Source organism: Myotis nattereri (assembly GCF_964212035.1).
Source record: "Myotis nattereri genome assembly, chromosome: 8".
In the NCBI taxonomy this organism is placed as follows: Eukaryota; Metazoa; Chordata; class Mammalia; order Chiroptera; family Vespertilionidae; genus Myotis; species Myotis nattereri.
The window spans coordinates 85362715-85374695 of record NC_138083.1 but is presented as its reverse complement, the minus strand read 5'-3'; the positions used below and the strand labels follow the sequence as shown (position 1 = coordinate 85374695).

At 37.5% G+C, this 11981-nt stretch overlaps 1 protein-coding gene across 2 annotated transcripts in view; it reads right to left on the bottom strand.

Annotated features, from left to right (window-relative positions):
- Positions 1–2342: 2342 nt before the first annotated feature.
- Positions 2343–11981, bottom strand: part of SMAD4 (SMAD family member 4) — a 36909-nt gene continuing 27270 nt past the window's right edge. Inside the window, exons 8-12 of one of the 2 annotated variants that reach the window (XR_013996356.1) lie at positions 10526–10709; positions 8663–8831; positions 5348–5486; positions 4702–4814; positions 2343–3869 (exon numbers count right to left, since the gene is read on the bottom strand). Coding sequence is in view for 1 of the 2 variants with exons in the window: in XM_081097591.1 (XP_080953717.1) it covers positions 3658–3869; positions 5348–5486; positions 8663–8831; positions 10526–10709 (704 nt within the window). In the remaining variant the exon portion in view is untranslated. The remainder of the gene's footprint in view (positions 3870–4701; positions 4815–5347; positions 5487–8662; positions 8832–10525; positions 10710–11981) is intronic. The other variant, XM_081097591.1, reaches the window with a different exon arrangement.

Here is an 11981-nt window from a genome sequence, read left to right as displayed (position 1 = left end):
ATATCTGAAGAGAAATTACCTAGCTGTCAGAAGAAAAAAAAAAGGGAAAGGCTTGCACAAAAGATACTCCCTAGCCTATTTCTATAATCTTGCAAAGGAGGATTTGGGCGATTATTTACAGTGAGCCACCTGCAAGATGATGCGTTCTGCCTCTAGAAGGAAAAAGAATGCATTTCTTCATTCTATTATCTGCTAGTCTTTGTCAAGCCCCATCTACAAAAGAGTTGTTAACTGACTTTACAGGCAATTGCTTTCAGATGCTCATTCACCTCTGTGACCTAAATTTACCCTTTTCCCAACTTGCTGTCCTTAAATAAAATGCCAGTAAGTGACTCAATGATAAAGGGAGCAAACTATAAAAGCTATGGAAAAAAAGGATTCTGCCCTACTCAATAAAACTGCTTCTTCCAAAAGACTCTCAAAACAGATGCAAACTACCCTGATTTTGCATAATAGCTAATGAGTAACAACTATCAACCAGTCACCACCAAACCAGGAACCGAAATACTTCACCTTCTATTCTTTAACCTCCACAGATAGTGAAGGAGCAGCTTGGGAAAATGTACAACTTCCCTTCTCCAGATGGGCACAATAAAGAAGATGACTGCAAGCCACTTTTAAAATAAGACATTTATCATCTGCAAGACAGGACATTATATTTTGCCTTCGAAATTACTATTACAAATACCTCCCTTACGCCACACCCTTCCCCACAAAAAATGGGTTTTAAAAGCTACTAGGCATTCAGTCTACTCTGATGTTTCAAGTACGGTTGTCCTTCAGCCAGACCACCCAACCTGTAAACCTACAATGTTTCCAGGAGGAATGGAACGGGCGACCTATTTAGTGACCTATTTAGTCGGTCAATAAAAAGGAGCCATGCTTCTGGAAAAACAAGGTTATATGGCAGTGATTTCTTGTCATTATCTTTGTATACCAGGCATAGCATACTTTTACAAAGGAGACAGACTATATCTCACAAAAGAATCTACTCCCTGGAAAATAAAGGCAACACCATAAAGGATTCCCTTTGAGTATGAAAGGCACTGACCAATGTGGAGCGGGCCTCACACTGGATGAAAAGGTACGTACTTGGTTCACCTCTCACTCAGCCTTCACTGAAATTTAACATTTTGAAAGTCTTTGACATATGAAATAGCTGAGAACACTCATTCAGAACCATATCCTTATAATAATCAGATTCTTAGAACTGCAGAAACTTACTGTACCCCTAAATTGTAAACCTAGTGATTCCTTTATCTTACTCATTAAAGATGACTACATTTAAGAAATGGAAATACCATTGAACAACTAAGCTCTCAGGAATAACTAATCATAACATACTAGATGTTTTCTCAAAAGCATGTGATTGCATCTGGGTACAAATATAAAGCAATTAATAACTGCAAATACTTTTATGTACTTGTATGGCTCGTAGCAGAAAGCAACCAAGACAGGTGGCTAGGCCTGAAGACAAACTTCCTTGCAAATATTTTCCACAAATGATTACCAAGATTTCATGTTTCATTAAACATGAAAACCTTCCTTAAAATAGAAAAGGAGGCAATAGATTTTATCATAGCATGCTTATGGCTCTAGTCAAATAATCTGGATTTTTCTAAATATGCCATCCTAAAACTCTTCTCACTACTCCTACTCATTCACAGTAAAATGGGGTGAATAATTTCTATGAAACAATGATACCTTTTTAAAAATCTGGCAATAATACTTAAATCATCAAACTTTCACAGGTTGTAATGGGGTCTTTAACAAAAGGAGTTGTTAGTACTCAAGAGTACAAGTATGTTGGTAGAGAAATACTTTGAAAACAAAAGCCATGTAGCTCAGATCAAAATCTATATTTGAATCACAGCAATAAGCTAACCCATTGGTTTCTAGGGTGGTCTTAAGAACACCTTCTGAGCAAGGAAGCTGAAGACTTGTTCATCTAGGCCGATATAAGGATAACAGCATGCATAATAAGTGTTTCTCAAGCTTGGAACACACCTTAGAATCTTATTATGCTTAGAAAGGCCCTCCAAGCAGACGGTAAATGTGTCTGAAAGACGATCCTTGATTTTATGCCACACTATGTATTCTGTAGACAACCTATTTATCTTGGAGACAACCAGGCCTACTTTTGCTACAGTAAAATAAAACTTCAAAATACCAACTCTACGCTTGCTACCTCATGTCCCCGGGGAAGTCCCGGTAGAGCAAGGGGAAACCAAAGCTGCAGTACTGGCTGCTGCCTGCCATTTCCTAGAAGGTGTCTCGCCACTGAGGTTGGACTCAAAAGTGCAAAAGAAAAAACTTAAAAATCAAACCTAGAATTCAACTTTGTATGTTGAGATTTGGTTTTATTTATGCTACTAGCTAAGTAAAAAGCATACATGTTGTGTCTGTGGTACAGTCAATACATTTGCAACTTTTCTACTTAAAATCTCTATACAAAGTCACCGCCAATTGATATGATCATTGATGGCAAAGGGCTTAGAAAAACCAAAAGGTATAAAAAGTCTGCAGTCTTGCCCCAAGATACAAAAACTGAATTTTAAACAATGTCATAGCATACATGATTTAAAGAGTATATGAAAAAGAAGTCACATCAAATCAAGTACAAAAATATCCAAACTGCCTATTATAAGCTGTAATGTTTCCATTAGTCCGCACAGGATCTGACATAGAACTTAGCAGTTTCCAAAATGCGCATCATTTACTCTAAGCACTGCCACCTTTGCAGAATGGAGAACTGGAGGAGTGACACTGCTTTTAGTGTTTTTAAAAATACAAAACCCTTCCCTATGAATTAATGAAGGAAAAAAATGGCTCTTCTAGGCTTCTTGGTAACCAACCCTGTGCCTGGAAATATAGACTACATCTACTGCTTAACAGGGAAAAGTTATACTACTCGAGAAATCGTTATCCAACTGGGATAACCACTGAACTTGTAAATGGTATTTCTTTGTCTGTTAATTTTAAGGAATTCTCAGTATTCACAGAGATTAGTGTTTTGCCTTGGTGAAAAGAAAATGAAGTCGCAAGACAATCTGAATTGAAATCATCTTCACTAGTTTAACTTGCAGAAAATATATTTTGGATTAAAGATTATAATACATTACTGTCTTATTTTTTAAACACAGAGTAAAGTTGCTCTTGGTAACATTAACTCACCCACATGGCACAATATTTTGGAGTAAAGTCTGCTCAACAATAACAACGTGCACACAAAATAACAGGTGAATTAACTTTGAGAACGTCTCTGCCTTTCAAATCAGCAATATTGAGTTTACTCTTTAGAATAGCACATATACCATGTTCTGCATAGAAAAATGTCTAAGACATTTTAAAGGGCTAAATTTTCCAGGATTGGAATGATTCCTTCATACATAACTGGTGCAGTAAATTTAATAAGAATGTGTTTTTCCTGACCTTCAAGTTCTGAGCCATGCCTGAAAAGTTCTAAATGGGGGCGGGGGGGAGGGGGGTTAATCCAGTTTCTGTCTGCTAGGAGCAAGGCAGCAAAACATGTGTTCAACCCTTTATGAAAAGATAAAGCAGAACGAAAGTGATATATATCTTCAGATTATAAACAGGATTGTATGTTACAGTCCACCATCCTGACAACGAATGTTAAGGGCTCCAACAGGAAAGGTTTCAGTCTAAAGGTTGTGGGTCGGCAATAGGCATGGTGTGAAGTACTTCATCTAGGAGCTGAAGGGCCCGGTGTAAGTGAATCTCAATCCAGCAAGGCGTCTCCTTGATGCTCTGTCTTGGGTAATCCGGTCCCCAGCCTTTCACAAAGCTCATCCTGAGGATGCATAAGCGACGAAGGTCATCAACCCCGATCCCAGCAGCAGCTGACAAACCTAACAGAAAAGATTGGAAAGACATCAGGAGGACAGGCTGATCTCTTCCATTCTCCCTACATCTTACATTAATGACGTGACAGCTCTCTTTAATTCACTCTCCCCAGCATATCATTCTCTGTCCAAGTGCCAAGAAGTACAAATCTAAACTTTATCAACAGGGGCCGAAAACTTTTGGTTAAGACAATTTGCATTCCACCTGGGTCATCTGCCTACCGCCAATTATAAAGTAAATTACTGCAATCTACCCACACCCCACCAATTTTTCTCTTTAGGAATGGAGGTGAAGGGATAAGAAGCAACTTGACTTTAAGGGGTAGTGCCATGTCCACAGGATGGGTCATGCAAACTTCCTGTCTATCTAAACAGCTCAGTTCAGAGTAAGACATGACTAATAATGAAACAGTTAAGAGTCTTGGTTCCATTAAAGCTTCTTGGAAGACCCCGACGATGTCTCTCCATTGCACAATGTAACAGAGAATATGCAGCCACTCTATTAGGGCAGTAGATGAGAATGAGAACTTTACTATCTCTGGATTCTTCAGTAAAAGCATGTTTATAACATCAAAACTGGCAAATTAATGGTTAGATGCCTAAATTTTTAAAAAAATCAAATTCTGTAAATGAATATGCCTTATCTACCTCTAAATTGTAAACTCCTGAACATCAGTCATAATAGAGACTCTGTATCTAATTTTCCAGTCAGAACATACAGGTCATATAGTCAATCTGCATTCATCAATATTACATGAACCTAGGGGAGGAATCTGCATGTACTGTAGAGAAACCTGCAGGGACACTGCAGTTTTCTTCGCCAGTGTGATTTGCTTACCACACTGAAGAGGTTAAGAACAGGGGTTGAATGAATCACTAGTTATGCCTTCAGACGTGGAAGATGGGTGCCACGTGTTTCCATCATAAAAGTCTATAGTCAGGAGTTTAACTCTGCAGTAAAAAATTCCCCATCAGTGTGAAACCTGGCACACAGTTCAATTTTACCCTAAAATTAAAAAAAAGTCTACAAGTTATCAAAACACCACCCTCACTTAGTTTTCTCTCCATGCTTAGCATAGTTAAAAATACACACACACAAAAAAAAACAGGAGGTGCCTAATTCTGAAATTGAAAATGCTTTCCTTCTACAATAAAGCCAAGCATGTCAGTGATAACAACCCACCCTGGTTGGTGAGACAGGAATTAAAGCCATCAACAGAAAAGGGGGAGGTGACCAATAATATAATAAAAAACCCTTTTCTTCCTTATCCCATACTCCCTTTTGACACAAAAGGAATAAAAATAGGTTCCTAGACAAAGGACAAATATTAAAAGAACAGTTTTCTGTAAATTCAAAAACATTATCCCAGTAATGAAAACTTTAATTTCTATTACTGTTTAAAGGAACTAATCACATAAGTGAATCAATATAAAATACCAGCTATTACACTTAAAAAAACCACACAAACCAAAAGCATACGTACTGATAGCCGGAGCTATGCCACCTACTGATCCCGGGCCAGGGATGTTTCCGGCCACGGCTGCTGCCTGGGCAGCTGCTGCAGCTTGTGCAGTGGCCGCCTGCTGCTGCATCTGACGATGACACTGCCGTAAATCAAAGACCTTTAAAAAAAAGTGTAGGTTTAATGTTATGAGTCCACCAGAAAAGATTCCATACATCAAAAGTCACTGCACAACTAATTGAAAACTTATAGCTTCATTTACCTCTCTTAAACTTAAAAATGTAAGTTTTTATGTACACTGTAATATAGGAAAGCTGGCCAAGTGACACACTTCACCATCAGGACAGCGGTGGTTGCTACATGCCTCTGAATCTTTGATCTAATTCAGCGTTGATCAGCATTATTGTCCCTGTGAAAAACAACTCCTTTGTGTAAAATAAAGTTAAGAAATCACCCCCACCCTTTCAAAACAAATTGCTATGAGTTTTCTTTAGGCTGAATTGATGATCGTGGTCAGTTATACAGCCAACTTTTCTTTATCATTCTAGTTATTTGGAGGAGTGTGATAAACGGCATGGTCACCATATTTTGTAAAATCTGCATTTTTTAAAAATGCATACTTTACTACATAAGAGCAAAATAACTTCTGTCTGGTAGACAGTATATATTCAACACTGTCATGTTCTGTTCATTCATGTCAAATGACAAATAATCCAAAGACTTCCAGTCAGGATGGAGGAGTAAGGTATGCATGACCACCTTCTCTCTCTGCTCCATTTACATGCAAAAGACAGAAAAACTATTAAAAGTTGATAAGCTCGCCTGGCTGGTGTGGCCCAGTGGTTGTCAACTATGAACCTGGAGGTCACGGTTTGACAGGGCACATGCCCGGGTTCCGCGCTCAATCCCCAGTGTGGGGCAGGGGAGTGAAGGAGGCAGCTGATCAATGACTCTCTCATCATGGATGTTTCTATCTCTCACTCTCCCTTCCTCTCTGAAATAAATAAAAATATATTTATAAAAATTGATATCCTCCAAGCCAGTCATATAATTCCTGTGGATATACCAGCAGGTGGCAATAGCCAAAACAATCCTGAAAAAGAACAAAGCTAGAGAATTCACACTTCCCAATTTCAAACCTTGCTGCAAAGCTACAGTAATCAAGGCAGAATAGTACTGTCATAAGGATACATACGCAGATCAATGAACTACAATTGATAGCCTAGAAATAAGCCTTTACATTTAAGGTCAACTTAATTTCAACAGGGGTATCAAGATAATTCGATAAGGGAATCAGTCTTTTGGACAAATGGTTGCTGAAACAACTGAATATTCTCATGCAGAAGAACGAAGCTGGATCAACATCCTTAAACTATGCACAAAAATTCACTAAAAACATGTTATAGGCCTAAATTTAGAGCCAGAACTATAAAACCCTTAGGACAACCCACAGGCCTAATACATTTTCAGGACCTCGGAGTAGTCAATGGTTTCTTAGATATGACACCAAAAACACACTCATTCAAAGAATAGATAAACTCAAAGATATCAAAATGAACAACTTTGGTGTGGGTTGCAAATCATATCAAGAAAATGAAAGATAAGCTAAAGAAGAAAAGAAAATATTTTCAAATTATATATCTGACAAGGGACTGATACCCAGAATATACAAAGAACTCTTACAACTCAATAATAAAAAGACAACCTAATTTAAAAAATGGACAAACGATCTAAATAGACATTTCTCCAAACAAGACAGACAAATGACCAATAAGCACATGAAGAGATATTCAACATTATTAGCTATTAGGGAAATGCAAATCAAAAGCACCATGAGATATCACTTCACATCCACTAGGAAGGCTAAATAAAAAGCATACCAACAAGTGCTGATGAGCATATAGAGAACGGAAACCCTCATATATATACTGCTGGCGGAAATGTAAACGGCATTGCCACTTTTAAAAACAGTCTGCAGTCCCTCAAAAAGTTAAGCATGGAGTTACCTATGATCCTGCAATTCCACTCCTACTTATATATCCAAGAAAATGAAAACACACATCTACCTAAAAACGCCAATATGAATGTTCATAGCAGCATTATGCCTAGTAGCCAAAAAGTGGAAACAACCCATAGTCCACCAAATGATGGTGGATAAATCCACAGTGGACAGCAGGTACTTGGGGTCCCAGGACCTCAAACAGTAGGTGCAGAGGACGGAAATTTAGCTTCTTCGAATAAAATGCAGAGAGACAATAGCCAGGCTCTCTGAGGTCTATAAATGGGCATCTGCCCATGAATCAAGTGCTGGTGAAATACCTTACAGCTAATTCAGAAATGCACTTAGGCATGAAGGCTTGCCCAGGGCAGAGGTAAGCATCAGGAAGACCTCTGCCACAGGGTTTAGGCCCTGAGCAGACCCAGGGGCCTGGAACTCAACTTCCTCAAGGGACGCCATTCCTCTCCCTTCTAAATATACAAGTGGCTCTGACACGTGGACCCCCGGGTGCCAGGCTAAGGCAGAATTGCTCCAAAGGGAGAAACCATGACAGGAAGTAAACACAAAAAATAAGCCCTGGCCAGCGTGGCTCAGCTGGATGAGCGTCATCCTGTGTCCTGGAGGGGCGTGGGTTCGATTCCTGTTAGGGTAACTGCGGAAGGCAGCTGATCTCTGTTTCTCTCTCACATCAATGCTTCTTTCTCTCTCCCTTCCTCTCTCTCTAAAATCAATTAAAACATTAATATATATATATATATACATATATATATATATATATATGTATATATATATATTTGGCTATCTAATGACAACAATATTTCTCTTTCAAACTGTTTTTTATCAAAGTAAATTGAGTTGAATATGTAATAATTACTAAAAAATACCTTAGGCTTAAATTGAAAAATGATAGAGCAAATAACTGGTTTAATTCCAAAGTAACTAACTTTAAAAAAACCTACTGTTGAATTTTTCATTTCTCAGGTTCTTAATTCAAAAACCAATTAATATTAGAATTTCCTTTCATAAAATCCTAAAGATTGGCTAAGATGGAATTCCAAAATCTTACATATTTTCAACTAAAGAATATGCTTGGTAGTTTCACTCAAATGTTTTCAAAAGCCTGTGTGTTAGTCTAAAACATTTAACAAATTTGCTACTAAAATAATAGGGCATGAATGTAATCACAAAACGAGATAACCAGCCGTGTCAATAAATGCCCCCAAGGAAATGTGTTTTAAAAACAAACATAATTTCTGAGATTTAATACATAAAAAGACATTTTTCTTCTCCTCCCTTCTGCATCTCAATTCTTATATTTACGGAGAACTCCCACTAACCTTTATATACGCACTTGGGTAGATCTTATGAACAGCATCTCCAGGTGCACGCCCAGCTTCTCTGTCTAAGTAGTAACTCTGTACAAAGACTGCATGGTCACTGAGGCACCTGACCCAAACATCACCTTCACCTTTACATTCCAATTGTACACCTTTGCCTATGTGCAACCTTAGGGAGAAAAAGGAAATTATATTTTATTTTTATAAGTATTAAAAAATACATATTAGAATACCCAATATTGAAAAATTAAAAAGAATTAAAAAGGACTTTATGTAACACCACAACCAAAAGATCACCATTGTTAATTTTTTGTATACTTCCTTCCTTTTTAAATATCTTATTCATATATAAAAATGATGGGCATATATATAATGCTTAGTATGTATCAGAAATATTTAACATAAATTCTCACTGAACTCTCACAATTCCATGACCTAAATATTAGTATTTTATAAATGACTAAACTAAGGCTTATAGCTACACTGTCCAAACTGATAGCCACTAGCTCAGGGGTGGGCAAACTTTTTGACTTGAGGGCCACAATGTGTTCTTAAACTGGACCGTAGGGCCGGAACAAAAGCATGGATGGAGTGTTTGTGTGAACTAATATAAATTCAAAGTAAACATCATTACATAAAAGGGTACGGTCTTTTTTTTTTTTTAGTTTTATTCATTTTAAACGGGCCGGATCCGGCCCGCGGGCCGTAGTTTGCCCACGGCTGCACTAGCTACTTACTATAAGTGACTATTTAATTTAATTAAAAATAATTTGAAAATTAAGCTAATCACATGACTACATTTTAAGTGCTCAAAGTTACACATAGCTAGTGGCTACAGTACTGGACAACACAGATACAAACCATTCCCTTCATCACGGACGTTTCTATTAGATAGCACTGGCTTAGGGACCAGGTGATTTGCCAGACACACAGCTAAGTGATAGAGCCAAGATGATGTATTTACACACACACATTTTCTTAGAGTTGAGATTACAAAGTACCTAACACTGTGTATGTTTTCCTATAATATTTCATCTTAAGCATTTACATGTGATTATAAACATTTACAGCTTAATGACTACATAAAAATAAAAGTTTATCAAATGTACTCAACCACTTCCCTTTTATTGTTTCCCAACATTATAAATAACACTTGCAGACCCATGTCTTCATTTTATATTATTTCCTTTCAATATATGTGTAGAACACATGGTCTTGTTACTATTCAAAACAGGAATGTCACTTACAAACAAAACTATCTTAAAGAAGATGTGGCACGATGGAATATTACGCAGTAACAAAAAAGAATAAAACCTTTCCATTTCTGACAACATGGGTATTATGCTAAGTAAAATAAGTGAGACAAAAAAGACAAATATCATATGATTTCACTTAAATGTGGAATTGAAAAACAAAACAAAATAAAAACAGATTCTTAGAAACAAAGACCAACAGGATGGTTACCAGAAAGGAGGGGGTAGGGGGCTGGGTGAAAAGAGGAAGGGGAATTTAGTTAATAATATTGTGATGTTTAACATGATTGATTACTAGGATTAGTGGGGCGATCACACTGTAAGGTATAAAAATGTCGAGTCACTATACTGTACACCTGAAACTAATATAACCAAGATTGTATACCAACTTTACATAAATTTAAAAAATAAATTTTTAAAAAGATCATTTTTTCCATATTTTAAATAACAAACATCTACAATACAAGTGGAATGCTTACTGATTCTGAATTTTCAAGATGACCTTTATTCTTTTTTCCTAGTGAAACACACATTATCTACACTGAGAAATATAATTTACTAAAAGGCAATATAGTGTACTCAACTTTTAAAATACCTATATAATCAATACCTTGCCCTCTCAATGGCTTCTGTCCTGTGGACATTGGAGAGTTGACCCAAGCAAAAGCGATCTCCTCCAGAAGGGTCCACATATCCATCAACAGTAACAATAGGGCAGCTTGACGGAACCTTAAATGTCTCTCCTACTTGAACATCCATTTCAAAGTAAGCGATGGAACACCAATACTCAGGAGCTAGAGGAGACAAATGGGAGCAAACGTCACTCCATAAGGCAAAGCTTTTCCAAAAATAAAGGCTGAAGGGACAGAAGAGGAATCTGAAAAGCACCCAAAAGAATTTGATAAAATGATGATGCTTTAAATATCTAGGCTTTTCCTGTCTTCTATTTTTCAGCTCAGTGCCTAGCATTCTTGAAACTCTAGTCATTTTTAAAATCTTGATTTTTGGTTCTTACCTCAAAAGACCCAGTCAACTGAGAATGCAAAGAACAAAAGTAATCAGAGCAGAAAATAAATTATTTTACCATGGTATTTCATTTCACTGCACATATTTTCTTTCATTTTTTAATTTTTAAAAAATTGATTTAGAAAGAGGAAGAGAGACATTACAGGCACTAATTTGTTGTTCTTCTTATATTTATGCATTCATTGGTTGATTTTTTTTAAAATATATATTTTATTGATTTTTTACAGAGAGGAAGGGAGAGAGATAGAGACTTAGAAACATCGATGAGAGAGAAACATCGATCAGCCGCCTCCTGCACATCTCCCACTGGGGATGTGCCCGCAACCAAGGTACATGCCCTTGATCAGAATCGAACCTGGGATCTTTCAGTCCGCAGGCCGACGCTCTATCCATTGAGCCAAACTGATTTCAGCCATTGGTTGATTCTTGCATGTGCCCTGACAGGGGATCAAACCTGCAGCCATGGTGTATCTGGACAATGATCTAACCACTAAGACAGACTAAACTTTTCTTTCTTTTTTTTTTTTAATATATTTTATTGATTTTTTTACAGAGGAAGGGAGAGGGATAGAGAGTTAAAAACATCGATGAGCGAGAAACATCGATCAGCCGCCTCCTGCACCCCCCCCACTGGGGATGTGCCTGCAGCCAAGGTACATGCCCTTGACAGGAATCGAACAACCTGAGATTTTGTACACTCACCAAGTAAATACAAGTCTACAGAGCATCTAATGCATGCTCATCGCATCCTGTACACTGGCATAAAAAAAGAAAAGATAAATATACTAAAATGAAGGAGGAAAGAACAACATCTGAATCAGAAAGTATGTAAAGCCTCAGTGGATAGAGCATCGCAGGCCAATGCTCTATCCCAGCCGTGGGCAAACTACGGCCCGCGGGCCAGATCCGGCCAGCTTGAAATGAATAAAACTAAAAAACAAAAAGACCATACCCTTTTATGTAATGATGTTTACTTTGAATTTATATGAGTTCACACAAACACTCCATCCATGCTTTTGTTCCGGCCCTCCGGTCCAGTT